Source organism: Macaca mulatta, chromosome 6 (genome assembly GCF_049350105.2).
Source record: "Macaca mulatta isolate MMU2019108-1 chromosome 6, T2T-MMU8v2.0, whole genome shotgun sequence".
Classification (NCBI taxonomy): Eukaryota; Metazoa; Chordata; class Mammalia; order Primates; family Cercopithecidae; genus Macaca; species Macaca mulatta.
In genome coordinates, this window is record NC_133411.1 from 181985931 (window position 1) to 182003510 (window position 17580).

The following is a 17580-nucleotide window of genomic DNA, read 5'->3' on the forward strand; positions in this document are numbered from 1 at the left end:
TATATATTCTGCTGCTGTCAGGTGAAATGTTCTATATAGGTCTGTTAGCTCCATTTGGTCTGAAGTGTTATTCAGATCCATTGTTTTCTTAATTGATATCCATTGTTGAAAATGGAGTGTTGAAGTCCCCTGTATTACTGTCTGTTTTTTCCTTTAATTCTATTAATATTTGCTTCATTTACTTAGGTGCTTTGATAAGGGAATACATATATTTACTATATATATAAAACCTCTAGATGAATCAACAAACCCTTTATTATTATATAAAGACCTTCTTTGTCTTGTGACAGTGTTGTTTTTTTTTTACTGTGGGTTTTTTTTTTCTTTTGAGACAATCTTACCCTGTTACCCAGGCTGCTGGTATGACAGTACCAGTACTGTCACAGCTCACTGCAGCCTCAACTACTTGGGCTTCAGCCTCCTAAATAGCTGGGACTATAGGTGTGTGCCACCTCTTGTGACAGTTTTTGATTTAACATCTGTTTTGTCTGATATAAGTATAGCCAACTCTGCCCTTTTTGGTTGCCATTTCCATGGAATATCTCTTTTCATTTCTTCACTTATAGCTTACATGCATCCTTTTTATTTTTTTGAGACAGGGTCTTGCTCTGTTGCCCAGGCTGGAGTGCAGTGGTACAGTCACTGCTCACTACAGTCTTGACCTGCCAGACTCAAGCAATCTTCCCACCTCAGCCTCCTGAGTAGTTAGGACTACAGGCATGCACCCCCGTACCAAGCTAATTTTTGTATTGTTTGTAGAGATGAGGTCTCCCTATGTTGCCTAGGCTGGTCTCGAACTCCTGGACTCAAGTGATCTACCTGCCTTGGCCTCTCAAACTGCTGGGATTACAGGTGTGAGCCACTGTGCCTGGCTACATGCGGGCAACATAGAGTTGGTTCTTGGTTTTTTATTCATTCAGCCACTCTGTATCTTTTTATTGGGTATTGATAGGTAAGGATTTACTATTACCTTTTTTTAAGTGTTTTCTGACTGTTTTATAGTCCTTTTGTTACTTCCTCTTTCGCTCTCTTCCTTTGTGATTTGTTGGGTTTTTTGTAGTGGTATGCTTTGATTCCTTTTTCTTTATCTTTTGTGTTATCTATACTACAGATTTTTCTTTGTGATTACCATGGGACTTACATGAAACATCTTTTTTAAGCTGGTAATAGTTTAACTTCTGATATACATAAAATATCTACACTTTACACTTTTTATTGATACCACTGTTAACATCTTTTCATACTGTGTATATATATCCCTTAAGAAATTATTTCATATATAGCTTTTTTTTTTTTTTTTGAGACAGAGTCTTGCTCTGTCACCCAGGCTGGAGTGCAGTGGCACAATCTTGGCTCACTGCAACCTCCTCCTCCCAGGTTCAAATGATTCTCCTGTCTCAGCCTCCCAAGTAGCTGGGATTACAGGCACCTGCCACCACACCTGGCTAATTTTCTGTATTTTTTTTTTTTTTTTAGTAGAGACGGGGTTTCATCATGTTGGTCAGGCTGGTCTTGAACTCTTGACCTCGAGTGATTTGCCCACCTTGGCCTCCCAAAGTGCTGGGATTACTAGTGTGAGTCACCATGCATAGCCAAAATTATTTTGTATATAGTTATTTTTAATGCCTTTTTCTTTTAACTTTTATACTAGCATTAAAAGTGTTTTGCATACCAGTGTTAAAGTATTAGAGCATTCTGAATATGACTGTGTTCTTACTTTTACACAGTGAATTTTATACTTTCATGTTTTCTTTTCTTTTTTTTGTTGAGATAGAGTCTCACTCTGTCGCCCAGGCTGGAGTGCAGTGGTGTGATCTCAGCTAACTGCAGCTCCGCCTCCCGGGTTCAAGTGATTCTCCTGCCTCAGCCTCCTGAGTAGCTGGGATTACAGGCGACCACCACCACGCCTGGCTAATTTTTGTATTTTTAGTAAAGACAGGGTTTCACCATGTTGGCCTGGCTAGTCTCAAACTCCTGACCTCAGGTGATGCACCCACCTTGGCCTCTCAAAGTGCTAGGCTTGCAGGTGTGAGCCACTGCCCCCGACCCATGTGTTTTCATTGTTGTTGGTTAGTATCCTTTCATATCAACTTGAAGAACTCCCATTAACATTTCTTGTAAAGCAGTCCTACTGCTGATGAACTCCCTCAGCTTTTGTTTTCTGGGAAAGTTTTTTTTTTTTTTCCCTTGAGAGATAGGGTCTCACTATGTTACTCAGGTTGGTCTTCAACTCCTGAGCTTAAGCAATCCTCCCAGTTCAGTCTCTCTTTTTTTTGGAGATGGAGTCTCGCTCTGTTGCCCAGGCTGGAGTGCAGTGGCGTGATCTCGGCTCACTGCAAGCTCTGCCTCCCAGGTTCATGCCATTCTTCTGCCTCAGCCTCCCGAGTAGCTGGTACTACAGGTGCCCGCCACCGCGCCCGGCTAATTTTTTGTATTTTTAATAGAAATGGGGTTCCATTGTGTTAGCCAGGATGGTCTCGATCTCCTGACCTCGTGATCCACCCATCTCGGCCTCCCAAAGTGCTGGGATTACAGGCATGAGCCACCGCGCCTGGCCCCAGTTCAGTCTCTTGAGTAGCTAGAACTACTGATGTGCATCATCATTCCCAACTCAGGAAAGCTTTTATTTGTTTTTTTCATTTGTGAAGGACAGCTTGCTTGCTGGATATGGTGTTCTGTGTAGGTTTTTTTTTTTTTTTCCTTGAGACAGGGTCTTACTCTGTTGCCCAGGCTAGAGTGCAATGGCATGATCCCAGCTCACTGCACTCTCAATCTCCTGGCCTCAAGCAATCCTTCCACCTCAGCCTTCCAAGTAGCTGAGGTGTATGCCACCACAGCCAGCTAATTTTTGTATTTTTTTGCAGAGATGGGGTTTTACCATGTTACCCAGGCTGGTCTTATACTCCTAGGCTGAAGCATTTTACCCACCTCGGCCTCCCAAAGTGCTGGGATTACTTGCGTGAGCCACCGTGCCCAGCCCAGTGGTTTTTTTTCTTTCAGCACTTTGAATATGTTATCTCATTCTCTTCTAGCCTTCAAGGTTTCTGCTGAGAAAACCACTGACAGTCTTGTGAGAGTTTCATTGTATATGACAAGTTGCTTTTCTCTTGCTGCTTTCAAAAATCTCTTTTTGTCTTTGACTTTCCAGAATTTGATCATAATGTATCTTGGCGAAGTTTGTTTTTTTCTTTCTTTCTTTTTTGAGACGGAGTCTCGCTCTGTTGCCCAGGCTAGAGTTCAGTGGCATGATCTCGGCTCACTGCAAGCTTTGTCTCCCGGGTTCGCGCCATTCTCCTGCCTCAGGCTCCCAAGTAGCTGGGACTACAGGCGCCCACCACCACGCCCAGCTAATTTTTTGTATTTTTAGTAGGGACAGGTTTTCACTGTGTTGGCCAGGATGGTCTCGATGATCTGACCTCGTGATCCACCTGCCTCGGCCTCCCGAAGTGCTAAGATTACAGGCATGAGCCATCGTACCTGGCCGAAGTTTTTTTTTTTAAGATGAAGTCTTGCCACTCTGTCACCCAGGCTGGAGTGCAGTGGCACCGTCATGACCCACTGCAACCTCTGCCTCCTGGGTTCAAGTGATTCTCCTGCCTCAGCCTCCTGAGTAGCTAGGATTACAGGCACCCACCACCATACCTAGCTAATTTTTGTATTTTTAGTAGAGACGGGGTTTCACCATGTTGGTCAGGCTGGTCTTGAACTCCTGACCTCAGGTAATCTGCCCCCATCAGCCTCCCAAAATGCTGGGATTAAAGGTGTGAGTCACTGCGCCTGGCCTGTCATTATTACTTTAAATAAGCTTTCTGCCCCTTTCTCTTTCTTTACTCTTTTCACTATTCCTATAATGTGCATTTCATTTTGCTTGATGGTGTCCCATAAATCCTGTAGGCTAACTTTATTCTTTTTCATTCCTTTTTCTTTTTGTTCCTCTAACTGGATAATTTCAAATGACCTGTCTTTGAGCTCATTGCTTCTTTCTTCTGTTTGATCAAGTCTTCTGTTGAATTGCCCTGTGGAATTTTTCATTTTAGTCCTTGTGTTCTTTAGCTCTGGATTGCATATAGTTGTCTATGTTCTCTTGTTGCTCACTGAGCTTCTTTAATACAATTATTTTGAATTCTTTGTTACGAAGTTCATAGATCTGCATTATTTTGGATCAGTTGCTGGTGCTTAATTTTCTTCCTTTGCTAGTGTCATTTGTCCCTGATCATTTGTGATCCTTGTAGCCTTGAATTGGTGTCTATACATTTAAACATGTGGGCACCTCTTCTAGTCTTTATAGACTGGCTTTGTCAAGGAAAGCCCGTCACTTGTCAGCTCATCTAGAGGTTCTGGGTGGACTTGCTGAAGGGCTCTGCAGGCAAGTTTGCTCCTGGAGTCCTTGGATAGGCTGGCCTATTGCTGGAGTCAGCGGGCAGGTGGACCTGAGGCTTGGGTCTGTAGAGGTCATCCTGGTGCCTGGAACTGTGGAAGCAGGCCTGGAGCCTGGGTCATTTGGGGTCAGTCTGAAACCTGGGTCCATAGGAGCTGACGTGGCAGTGGGGTGGGCTTTGAGTCTGAATCTACGAGAACTTACCTGGCACATGTATCTGTGGGAGTGGACTTGGTCCTGACTCCACAGGCACCCGCGTGGCATGGGGTTCTATTGGGGCAGGCCTGTCAACTAGGACTGTGGGTATGAGCCTGGAGTCCAGGTCTCCAGGGATGGGTGGGCCCTGAGCCTAAGTCTGCGGCTGCTGGCTTGGTGCTGGGGTAGGCCTGTAACCAGGTTCTGTTGGGGCTAGCTTGGGTCCATGGGAACCATTTTGGAGCTTGGGGCCATACTTTTCTTTGATCTTTAACTCCAATCTAATTTCATCCTTGATCCCTTGACTTCATTCCCTCTGGATGTGATGAGAGATAAGGAGGTCTGTGAAGGGAGATCACATGGTTAATTGATCGCCATGTTTATTTTCTCATCCCTTTGACTCTCACAGGGAGACAGAACTAGTGTTGTAGTTGTTGTTGTCCTGTCATGTCACATTCTATTCCCTTGACCCTAGTAGGAGAAGCCTTATATATTAGCGTGTTGCTCTTACATAACAAGACAGTGGCTTTATACATTAAAGGGTCAAGTTCTCTTCTTGGACCTATTTGACAATTATTCCAAATTTGTGGATGGCATTTAATTCATTCACTTTCAGTTGACTTGAAGTAAAACCCTTTTGATTAGTATTATTTGGACAGTTCTCACAAATGTTAATGAGCAGCAGGCTTTCACCACAAAATTGTGTTAATTTTGTGGTACTATTTGGACTTTATTCACATTTGCTAGTAAAATTTTCTCCTTTTCCTAGAAGAGCTAAGCAGCTGACTTTAAAGATGCAAAAGTGAGGTACCGGTGAGGAACAGGAAGAAATTCTTCGTAGCAAAAGAGTAAGGATAGCTATAGTTTCTTCAGTCCTAGTTTAGGGTGGATTGATTGGTTTAATTTATAGCTGACAGTTTACAAAGGCCCTTTTGTGAGGACTAGCTCCCTTGATGCTATTTCTTGGCACTTGGCTACAACAGTTCATGAGCCTACAAAGTTTTAGGAAAGGTGCAAAATGGAGTTTTAGTCTCTTTCCTGGATTGGCTCCCAAATTTTAATAGAGCCTTTTCTGTGGACAGGCTACAACTGTTTGGGGTCATGAAATTACATGGTTGTAAGGCTAAGAATTGGGCTCCTAGAATGATAATTTATTTTGTAATTTTCACTAAACATTTTCACAGTTGATTTTACCAGCTTATTGACAGTCTGTACTAACCAGAGATGTGTGATTGAAATTTTAGGCAGTAAATGTGGTATTTGTTACTTTTACTTTTTTTGGTAATCATGTCAGATAGGAATGAGTTAGGTCAGTATGATGATCTGTCACGTGAAAAGAGAAGGGAAAGGCCCTAATGGGAAATGTTGCATTAAACAAAATCATTGATTTGTTTTAAAATTTTTTGAGTGCCTACTTTTGTGGTGGGCACTGTGTATATTAGGTATTGGCTATACAGAGATGAAAAAAGTAGACATCTTTATCTTCATGGAACTTAGTGTTAAATGGGTTTATTTACTGTTATGATTTCTTAGAGTCTTTTAACATGTCTATGTGTACTTTGATTTGGCAAGAGAGATATGCAGGATGACAGATTTTTAAACTTAGCTGACTACATAATTCACTTTGGATAAAACCATATCTTATGGTAATAGTGTTCTTTGGAACCTAGTTTGAGAAATATTTAATGACCCTAAATTCAAGACCAGTGATCTTGGGGTATAATTGTTTTCATTCTATTTGATCATTGGTAGTCTCTGTATTGAAAGGTGGATGGTGACTGGGCATGGTAATTCATGCCTGTAATCTCAGCACTTTGGGAGGCCAAAGTGGGAAGATTTCTTGAGCTCGACTTCGAGACCACCTTGGGTAACATAGGGAGACTCCTGTCTCTACAAAAAATACAAAAATTAGCCCAATGTAGTGGTGTGTGCCTGTAGCCCTAGCTACTCTGGAGGTTGAGGTGGGAGGATTGCTTGAGCCCAGGAGGTCAAAGCTGCAGTGAGTTGTGATCACGCTGCTGCATTCCAGCCTGGATGACAGCAACACCATCCCAAGAAAGGTGGATGGCTTTAGGCAACAAATTCAGAGAGAGAGAGAGACAGACAGAGAGAGAGAGGGAGAGTGTGTGTGTGTGTGTGTGTGTGTGTGTGTGTGTGTGTGTGTGTGTGTGTGTGTGTTATGGTGAATTTATGGTGTATGCTATTAGAAAACGTTACTATATTAAGTCAAAGAAAACTGATGGCTTTTAAATACTTCTGGGAAAAAGGCTGAACACCTATAGGTAATAAAACTGGTAACTAATTTGGATGGGACAGAAGAAATAAAACCACTTCATGATTATTTAAACTTAACATGAAATATATGCAGGAAAAAATCTATTCAGATCATTTAATTAGGCACAAGAAAAGTGGGAAGCCCACTTGGAGCAAGACACCTTGAGTTGTGGCCTGACAGTCCCAGCTGTGCCAAATCATGTCAAGCCTCCATGAGCATTTTAGTTCATATAAATGGAGCTGATAACCTTCTTCCTAACCAGGGACGGTTTTTTGCCAGAGATGCAGGCGCCTGCAGAGAGGCAAAGGTAGTTACTGTCTAAGGGAGTATATCAAGTAAAGTATCCAGGAGGATGGTGTGCATGTATATATATGTGTGTATATAGGCTTAAGTGTGGAACACCCAATTACTGACATTGATAGGAAGGTGGGAGTGTTTTGGTTGGTGCATATGCCTGTGTTGAGGTGTTTGCAGTCAAACTAGGGTAATCTATGTGAGCCAGTAATTTTTGCTTACCTAGTGTAACAAGGGTCTATTTATTTATTTATTTATTTATTTATTGAGATAGAATCTTGCTCTTGTTGCCCAGGTTGGAGTACAGTGGTGTGAACCCATCTCACTGTACTCCGCCTCCTGGGTTCAAGTCATCTCCTGCCTCAGCCTCCTGAGTAGCTGGGATTACAGGTGTGCACCACCACGTCCAGCTAATTTTTGTATTTTTAGTAGAGATGGTTTCGCCATGTTGGCCAGGCTGGTCTTGAATTTCTGACCTCAGGTGATCCACCCACCTCGGCCTCCCAAAGTGCTGGGATTACAGGCGTGAGCCACTGTGCCTGGCCACAAGGGCCTTTTTATTTATTTTTTATTTTTTGTATTTTTAGTAGAGATGGAGTTTCATTGTGTGAGCCAGGATGGTCTCGATATCCTGAACTCATGATCCGCCAGCCTCGGCCTCCCAAAGTCCTGGGATTACAGGCGTGATCCACTGCGCCGGGCCACAACGGCCTTTTTCAAGGCCATTTCTGTTGACACAAGATGGCCCTTGCATTTTTTCCAAAATTGGGTTGATAATTAGAACAAAATAAATCCTATAATTTGAAAAGAAACATAAGCACAAATAAATAGGCCAAAGCCATTGCTTTATTCTAACACAGTTTTAAAAAATTAGACTTCTAGAAATGATTGTGTCACTCAACTTGTGCGTCATTTTTTAAGAAGAGCCTAAGGGTCACCGTCACACTGCTTGCTGTTTTGTTTTAAACTACCACATGTGCACTAATAAAATGCTGTTAATACCAGCAGTGCTACAAAAGCTTGTCTTAACTGTTGCTCAGAAATCATTCTGCTTTCCAAATTGATTCTTTTTTTTAAAGTCATGTTTATTGTGGCATAATTTTCACACAGTAAAATTCACCCCCTTACAGTGTACACTTATATGAGTTTTGACAAATCATGTAATCATATAACCACCACCACAATCAAGATACAGAATAGTTTGATCACCCCCCAAAATTCCCTATTTTATTTTATTTTATTTTATTTTATTTTATTTAGATGGAGTCTTGCTCTTGTTGTCCAGGCTGTAGTGCAATGGCACAGTCTTGGCTCACTGCAGCCTCCACCTCCTGGGTTCAAGTGATTCTCCTGCCTCAGCCTCCCGAGCATCTGGGATTACAGGCACCCACCACCATGCCCGGCTAATTTTTGTATTTTTAATAGAGATGAGGTTTCGCCATGTGGGCCAGGCTGGTCTCGAACTCCTGATCTCAGGTGATCCGCCCACCTCAGCCTCCCAAAGTCCTGGGACTACAGGCGTGAGCCACCACACCCTGCACTTTATATTCTTTTATTGTCATCCCTTTCCTCCACTGCCAATCCCTGCCAACCACTGTGTCCATATAATTTTGCCTTTTCCAGAGTACTATATAAATGGAAGCATACTTCTGATTCATTCTTTGTCTGGAGAAAACCTAGTTCCTCCAAGCAAACATGTCATCACCTTCTTATGTTTTCAGGAAGGAAAAATGACCATTTTACTTATGGCCAGTGCTGCCCAAGTTTTCCTGGTTACTTTAGGTTTGGATTGTGTACATTCTTTGCATAGCTCATCCCTCTTCTTCATGTACCTAACATTAAGGATCCAGAGTACATCAGAGGTGGCCATTCTCTGAGGGTATTTTAAATTTATAGGTCATTCAATATTGGGTCTGACCAACAGTTCTAGCAACTCAGAATTTAAGTATTTTCTGAAACTTCCTTTTAGGAAAATCCCCCCTTCTTAAACAGTGAAGTTAATACAAATAGCTTTCAATAAAATATTAACTAGAATAGGCATGTAAGTTTTTTATCTGATAGCCAGTATGAGAACTGTCATCTTTTATACCTTTCCAAAAGAAGTAGGATGAGAGGTAGGAAGAAAACTAATGCTACCTCATAAAATTCTGCCCAGTAGAATACTATCATAGAAATGTATATAGCTGGGCTAGGCTTGGTGGCTCATGCCTGTAATCCCAGCACTTTCAGAGACTGAGGCCAGAGGACCGCTTGTGAACCCAGGAGTTTAAGACCAGACTGGGCAACATAGTGAGACCTCTGTCTCTGCAAAAAAAATATATTTTTTTGGAGACAGAGTCAGAGTCTCATTCTGTTGCCCAGACTGGCGTGCTGTGGCACAGTCTCGGCTTGTTACATCCTCTGCCCCCTGGGTTCGAGTGATTCTTGTGCCTCTGCGTCCTGAGTAGCTGGGATCGCAGGCGTGCACCCACCATGTCCTGGCTAATTTTTGTATTTTTAGTAGAGACAGGGCTTTGCCATGCTGGCCAGGTTGGTCTCAAACTCCTGACCTCAAGTGATCTACCTATCTCAGCCTCCCAAAGTACTGGGATTACAGGTGTGAGCCACCGCCCCCAGCCTACAAAAAATTTTTTTTAAAGTTAGAAAAAGAAAAAAATAAGAAAAAATAATTTAAAAAATGTACATAGCTTTCTGTCTGAGATGTTTCAGATACATAAATATTAGAAGGAAGATATTTAAAAATCATAGTATATGTATCTAAGTACCATTATCTGATAGTACTTTTGATATTCCTATGGCTATCCTGTAATTGTTCTCTTAATCCTGTGTGAAGATAATAAAAATAGTATTGCATACTAACTTATAAAAACTAAAGAGAAACCCAAGGAAGATGAACAGTGTAGTTATCCATGTTTATTAATCTCTGAATGTTTTATGAGTTAGAGATTTACGTAATATAAGTTCTCTTATAGACCTGGTTTTTATTGTCTTTGACGTGCCAGTGATGTTTTCAGATGCAAGGAAATGTATCAAGTTACAAATAGAAGGGATCTTTTCGTTTGTTCTGATTGATTTATTGAAATTTATGGAGCTTAAAAATTGCGGGACCTTTTTTTTTAAGGCTATGAAAATGATTCTGTAGAAGACCTGAAGGAGATGACTTCAATATCTTCACGGAAGAGAGGTAAAAGAAGATACTTCTGGGAGTATAGTGAACAACTTACACCATCACAGCAAGAGAGGATGCTGAGACCATCTGAGTGGAACCGAGATACTTTACCAAGTAATATGTATCAGAAAAATGGCTTACATCATGGTAAGAGGGGATTGCAGTCAGATATTTAGTGTCACTTTAATTAAGTTGAGATACTAATCGATAATGCTTTGCTTACTCCATGTACCTAGACATTCAACCCTTCCTAGCAAACTGGAGATGGGGACTATAGAGCTGCTACATTTGCATGACTACTTTTCATCACTCACAAATAGCTTTTACCAGTGTTAAGAGTTCTCACCTAAGCAGGGAGGAAGGACTATGTAAACATGATTTCATTTCTAGTCTCTTCTTAATCTACTTACCCATCCAGGAAATGACCAGGAGGCTGCTGATTTCTGACCTGTCAGTTGCTATAACCAGAAAGGGTTGAGGAGAAAGTGAACGGGCTCTCTTACATTCTTGTCTAATCCCCAGACCTAAATGTAAATGGGGGGACTGGAATTCAAATCGTAGTGGGGATAAAAGGACAAGGAAAGAAAAGAAAGGGAGGATGGTTATGGAGAAAAGGAGTAGTAGAGAAGAGTTGAATACCTGTAGTAGGAATCAAAAGAAGTTTATAAGCTTAGGTAGGTCAGGTCATATGCTGCGACTCATGCCTGTAATCCCAGCACTTTGGGAGGCTGAGACGGGAGATCACTTGAGTCCAGGAGTTAGAGTCTGCGATGAATTGTGATTGTGCCACTGCGCTCCATCCTGGGTGATAGAGGGAGATCCTATTTCTGAAACAATTTAAAAAATGACAGTCTTAGGTAGGACAGATTTTTTATTGTGATTCCGTACAAATTTTATTTTTAAATTAATCCAAAGTTTCTAGTTCTTCTGCTCTGAATTAAAAAAAAAATTAATACCAACTCTTTACTGGAAAAAGTGGGGAGGGGAACTACTAGTAAGCGTGATGGTTAGTAAACAGGTTATTCACTCATCGTACAGATGTGAGTTGCTAAGGATTTTTGAGGACAAGAATTCCATCTGATGTATGTTTGTGCCTCATTTTTCCTTTCCACTCGCAACCACGTGTACTATATTGTCGCTCAGTAAATAATTACCAAGTATTTGCCTTCAGATAAGTTTTCTACCAGAAGTGAAACATTAAGTCCAGTCAGTATCCCAAGTAGCATATGATGAGTACTAGGAAAGTTGAAGGAGTTCGGAGGACAGAGGCATCCCTTTTGCCTGGAGTGACAGACCAAGACTCCTTGAGTCTTCTATAATGTTATTTATCAAAGCAACTAAAGAAGAGCTTTTAAACAAGGTTATGCTTACTTGTTGGATTTTCGAGTTCAGTACAAAAATGTGTATGTCTGACAGTTTTCAGACATAGCATCAGAAACATCTTGGTTTGAGTAAAATCTCCAAACTCTCTTCTGACTGTGTATTATACCCTAGTCCTGATTTTGGTGTTTAGTTGAACTCGTACTCATCCTGAGATTTGAGATGCTTAGTATGCCATGCGAATAATGAAGAATCTGTCATGCTGAGACTATAAGCCTAGGGTGGGGAAGAACTTGGAAAAAGTTAGAACTCTGCCATATCACCCCCCATTTCCTGCAGCCACAAGATGGGAAGGAGAGGAGGCCAGCCCTTCTAGGATAGATTGTTAAACATGCTACATGCCAAGACTTCTGAAAAGAAAGGGTAGTGGTGGGAAGTGGTTTAAAATGTGGCTGTGAAAAATGTGTCTCTTGTTAATTAAAGTGATATAACTTAAACTTCTTTTAAACTGTTTATAGGAAAATATGCAGTAAAGAAGTCACGGAGAACTGATGTAGAAGACCTGACTCCAAATCCTAAAAAACTCCTCCAGATAGGCAATGAACTTCGGAAACTGAATAAGGTGATTAGTGACCTGACTCCAGTCAGTGAGCTTCCCTTAACAGCCCGGCCAAGGTCAAGGAAGGAAAAAAATAAGCTGGCTTCCAGGTAAATGCTAATAATGTTCACTCATGTGAAGAAAGTTTATGAGGTGAGATTAGGCCCTAAGTGAGTTTTTATAGAAGGACAACCACTTCAGCCATTATTCAGAAATTGTATTTTTCTTTTATAAATACTACAATGAGAATATTATAATTTTTCTTTTGAAAGTAGGAGATGGTATTTTTGTTTTATGGAAAAAGTTTTTAAGAGGGGAGAGGTGAATGGACTCTGGTGCATTATGTTATAGTATAACAATAAAAAATTTTTCATAGCTTTATTTTGTGTTTGCTTTTTTAGTAAGGCAGAGTTATTGAGCTATAACTTACAGTAAAATGTATACCTTTTAATGTATACTTTTATGAGTTTTGACAAACATATCCAATCATATAACCACCACCACAATCAAGATATTGAACATTTTCATCATCTTAAAAAGTTGCCTTATGTCTCTTTGTAAAGGCAAACCCCTTCCTGCACCCATAGCCCCTCAAAACCACTTATCTGTTTTCTGTCTCCATAGTTTGCCTTCTGCATAATGTCATGTACATGGAATATACTGTATGTACGTAGCCTTTGATTGAACCTGTCTTCCTTTTTTTTTGAGACAGGGTCTCACTCTGTCACCTAGGCAGTGGCCTGATCTCCGCTCACTGCAACCTCTGCCTCCAGTACTCAAGGGATCCTCCTACCTCAGCCCCTTAAGTAGCTGGGATTATAGATGTGACCCATCATGCCCAGCTAATTTTTGTATTTTTTGTAGAGATGGGGTTTCACCATGTTGCCCAGGCTGGTCTCAAACTCCTGAGCTCAAGCAATTTGCCTGGCTTGGCCTCCCAAAGTGCTGGGATTACAGGCGTGAACCACCACGCCCAGCTGAATCTGTATTCTTTCATTCAACATGATGCATTTAAGATTCATCCATATTGTTGCCTGGAGTAATAATTTGTTTCTTTTTGTTGCTGAGTTGTATTCCTTTGGGTGGAGATATACTACAGTTCATCCATTCACCAGTTGAAGGGCATTTGGGTTGCCTTCAGTTTTTGGCAATTATGAATAAAACCATCAACATTCACTTACAGATGTTTGTGTGAATATATTTGCATTTGTCTTAGATAAATATCCAAGCATATATGTTTATAAGAAACTGCCAAACTATTCTCCAAAGTAGCTATATGTACTGTTTTACATTCCTACTAGCAACACATGAGGGTTCCACTGGCATCACATCCTCTACAACTTTTGGTATTATCAGTTTTTGTTTGTTTTTATTTTTGTTTTATAGTCACTTTAATAGGTGTTTACTGATCATAGCTTTATTTCTAAATGTGTGCTAAATTTTTAAAAATCAATTTGCATAAATGATTATGTTGTGTTTTCTGGTAACTCAGTCATTTGATAAACATCAGTAGGCAGCGGTTTTGGATTGCTGTTAGAAAATGAAAGATGAATATTCACTTAAAAAAGAAAGCAGGCTGGGCATGGTGCCTCATGCCTGTAATCCCAGCACTTTAGGAGGCCAAAAAGAGAGGGTCACTTGCAGCCAGGAGTTGGAGAGTAGCCTGGGCAACATAGCAAGACCCCTTCTCCATAATTAAAAATAATAAAATTAAAATTAAAAAAAGAAAAAGAAAGTGAACTAACTGCTCCTTCCTTTCACAGAGCTTGTCGGTTAAAGAAGAAAGCCCAGTATGAAGCTAATAAAGTGAAATTATGGGGCCTCAACACAGAATATGGTAAACCTAAAGTTTTAAGAAGCTGATTAACCACCTATTGATTTGCTGAGCACTCTCTCTTTTCTTTGGTTTGTGATTTGCTTTCCCTGTATTCTGCCTAGTTTTTGGCTAGCCTCCTATTTGTTTATCTGTTCAGTAAGCCACATACTCATTTTCCTTCATTCTTGTCCTCCTTTTAGTATAAGTTTCTGTACTGGTGACTTCCCAATCTACATCTCATCTGTATACTAACAAGCTGATCCACTTGTGACCATGATAATGTATTTATTTTATTTTTTCTGTAAAAGATGTGGAAAGTTTTACTATTAAGAATAGGCAGCAAAAGCAACCTGCATTTCTCGAAAGATCACAGTAATTTCTTCTGTTTTATAATTGTATTACTGGGTTTGCCTCTTTTGTTGACTGATTTTAATATTTTCCCTAAATTGAATAATGATATTTTAGGCTTCATATGAATAATTTAGACCTGTGTTTTTCAGATTTGATTGCTCATTGGAATTGTCTGTGTACTTGGTTAAAATACACATTTCTAGGCTTCTCTGCAGATCTTCTGAATTAGATTTTGTGTACAAGTAGAACTCAAGAATCCATATTTTTAACACTTCTCAGATCATTCTCTTTGTGTGTGTGTAAGACAGGGTCTTACTCTGTTGCCCAGGCTAGAGTGCAGTAGTGCAGTCACAGCTCGCTGCAGCCTCTACCTCCCGGGCTCAGGTGATCCTCCCACCGCAGCCTCCCGGGTGTCTGGGAATACAGGAGTGCGCTAATACGCCTGGCTAATTTTTTGCATTTTTTATAGAGGTGGAGTTTCTACTGTGTTGCTCAGGCTGGTCTCAAATTTGTGGGCTCAAGCAATCCACCCACCTCACCCTCCCAAAGTGCTGGGATTACAGGCATGAGCCGCTGCACCCAGTTAAGATTATTCTTTTTTTTTGAGACTCCCTGTTGCCCACGCTGGAGTACAGTGGCTCGATCTCAGCTCACTGCAACCTCTGCTTCCCAGGTTCAAGCAATTCTCCTGCCTCAGCCTCCCGAATAGCTGGGACTACAGGCCTGCGCACCACACCTGGCTAATTTTTGTATTTTTAGTAGAGATGGGGTTACACTATGTTTGCAAGGCGGGTTTGGAACTCCTGACTTCAGGTGATCCACCTGCCTTGGTCTCCCAAAGTGCTGGGATTACAGGCATGAGCCACTGCACCTGGGCCCAAGATTGTTCTTAATGCAACCATTCTAGCACTTATTCAGGAACTACTGGTTTTGATCTAAACCAAAGTGCTTCTCGGCGTTTCACATCGTAGCACATGTAGAAAATTATCATCTCTTAGGCATCATGGAATATAAGAAGAGTAGGCTGCTCATGGGAGGAGGTCCCCATGAGCTGAGGGGATAATTATTTTATACATTTAGAACCCTTTTACAGCACTTCAGGGGTATGGGAAGCTCTGGTTTTGATCTTCTGTGATAAGAACACCTCCCTTTTCTCTTATTTTGTTTAAGCCTGGTGTTATAAGAGTTAGTATATTCCTTTGCCTCAAAAATTGTCCTCTTCAATGTGTGGTTCTTTTGGGCAAGTTGAATCTGAAAGTGAAACAGTGTGGAAAATGATCAATTATTTGTTTCTAGAGGTTTTCTTAAGTTTAGCATGTCTGGCAAATAGGTGTTCAATAAACTGTGCAGTTTTTCTTAATCCTTTATCTTGATTATTTTCCTTTGGTGAGGGCAGAAAAAGAATTTTCAACTGTAAAGTTTTCTACTTAAGAAATGAACTTGTGTTTTATTTAACAGCCACTCAGTAAATGAATGAAATAAAATAATTGTTGGTGTGTTGTAATGCAAAGCTATCCATTTTCCTATTGTTCTTTCTTACAATTGAAACATTTTGGCCTTGAACTCTGCTAGTGGTGCCCTGGCCTCCTCCTAGATATCTGGAAGTCACTGTTACTTCTTTGTGGAATGCTTATTATCCATTACCTATCAGCCCAGTAGTTTCTAGAATTTGTGATTTACAATTTGAAAAAGATTTTGAGACTTGAGAACATAGGCTTGCCAACTTTATATTTTGCCAAGTGAGAACATTAAAAAGAACATCATCTACTATTGCTGTAATTTCATATAAGGAAGGATATTTTAGTATTAAAAATTTGAGAAGGGCATAATCTCATAATAGAAAATACATTTAGCTTTATGAAAAATATACTCTGTTGTCTTGATCATTTTTAATATGTCATGAACTGGCATTGTTCCAGGGACTAGCTTCAGGGGCCTACTGTACTACTCATCTCATCCTATCCCACCAAACTTCCTTCTGTTGATTCCTCCTGCCAAAGCTTACTGGAGACTGCTCTGTGAATCCTGTGGAAACTGGTTGACTCCGAATGAGAAATAGAACTGTTAGCCCTTCACCCTGACTGACGTATTTTGTCCCTAAGAAAGCTATATGGAAAAATTAAAACAGAAAATCCCTTGATGAATATGGCATCAGAGGAGGAGGATCTGTTTATGAGTTGAATGTTTGGACTCAATTTCTGAGAGCCAGGTGCTTCTATTTCCTAAACCAGAGGTTTGTGGTAGCATGAGAGCGCTTTCCCTTTTTTCTCCCTGCCCTGTAATGTGCTTGGACACTGTCAAGGCTTGAGAAGAACTATTCTGCTCAGTTTTACTTTAGATTTTATAGTGTTTTTTCTTTTTCTTTTCTGTTTTTTTTTTTTTTTTTTTGAGACAGAGTTTGACTCTTGTTGCCCAGGCTGGAGTGCAATGGCGCTATCTTGGCTCACCACAACCTCCGCCTCCTGGGTTCAAGCGATTCTCCTGCCTCAGCCTCCTGAGTAGCTGGGATTACAGGCATGCACCACTACACCTGGCTAATTTTGTTTTAGTAGAGACAGGGTTTCTCCATGTTGGTCAGGCTGGTGTCCTACTCCCGACCTCAGGTAATCTGCCTGCCTCGGCCTCCCAAAGTGCTGGGATTACAGGCATGAGCGAACGTGCCCGACCGTGTTTTCTCTTTTAAAAGTAACTTTATTTACTTTTAATGTATTGAGTATGGGAGAACCCCATTGTTTTCCCTAAGTCTAGCCTGTATGCAAATATCCTTGAGTAAGTAGTATTCTCTTTCAATTATTCATGGAGGAGAAAACACAGATTTTTTGTTTCAACTGATTTAGGAGGTTAGCTGTACTTTACTTGTTCAGTGACACATTTTACATATACTGGCCCTGAATGTAGTTTTTTTATTTTTATTTTTATTATTTTATTTATTTATTTTTGAGATGGAATCTTGCTCTGTCGCCCAGGCTGGAGTGCAGTGGTGCAATCTCGGCTCACTGCAAGCTCTGCCTCCTGGGTTCATGCCATTCTCCTGCCTCAGCCTCCCGAGTACCTGGGACTATAGGCGCCTGTCACTACGCCTGGCTAATTTTATTTTTTTGTATTTTTAGTAGAGATAGGGTTTCACCGTGTTTGTCAGGATGGTGTCGATCTCGTGACATCGTGATCCACCCGCCTTGGCCTC

The 17580-nt window shown here is 40.8% G+C and overlaps 1 protein-coding gene across 2 annotated transcripts in view; it reads left to right on the plus strand.

The window, feature by feature from the left end:
- Positions 1-17580, plus strand: part of CREBRF (CREB3 regulatory factor) — an 85251-nt gene that overhangs the window by 48773 nt on the left and 18898 nt on the right. For both annotated transcript variants that reach the window (XM_077937450.1, XM_077937451.1), the window contains exons 5-7: positions 10264-10458; positions 12150-12339; positions 13993-14066. In XM_077937450.1, coding sequence (XP_077793576.1) covers positions 10264-10458; positions 12150-12339; positions 13993-14066 — 459 coding nt within the window. The remainder of the gene's footprint in view (positions 1-10263; positions 10459-12149; positions 12340-13992; positions 14067-17580) is intronic.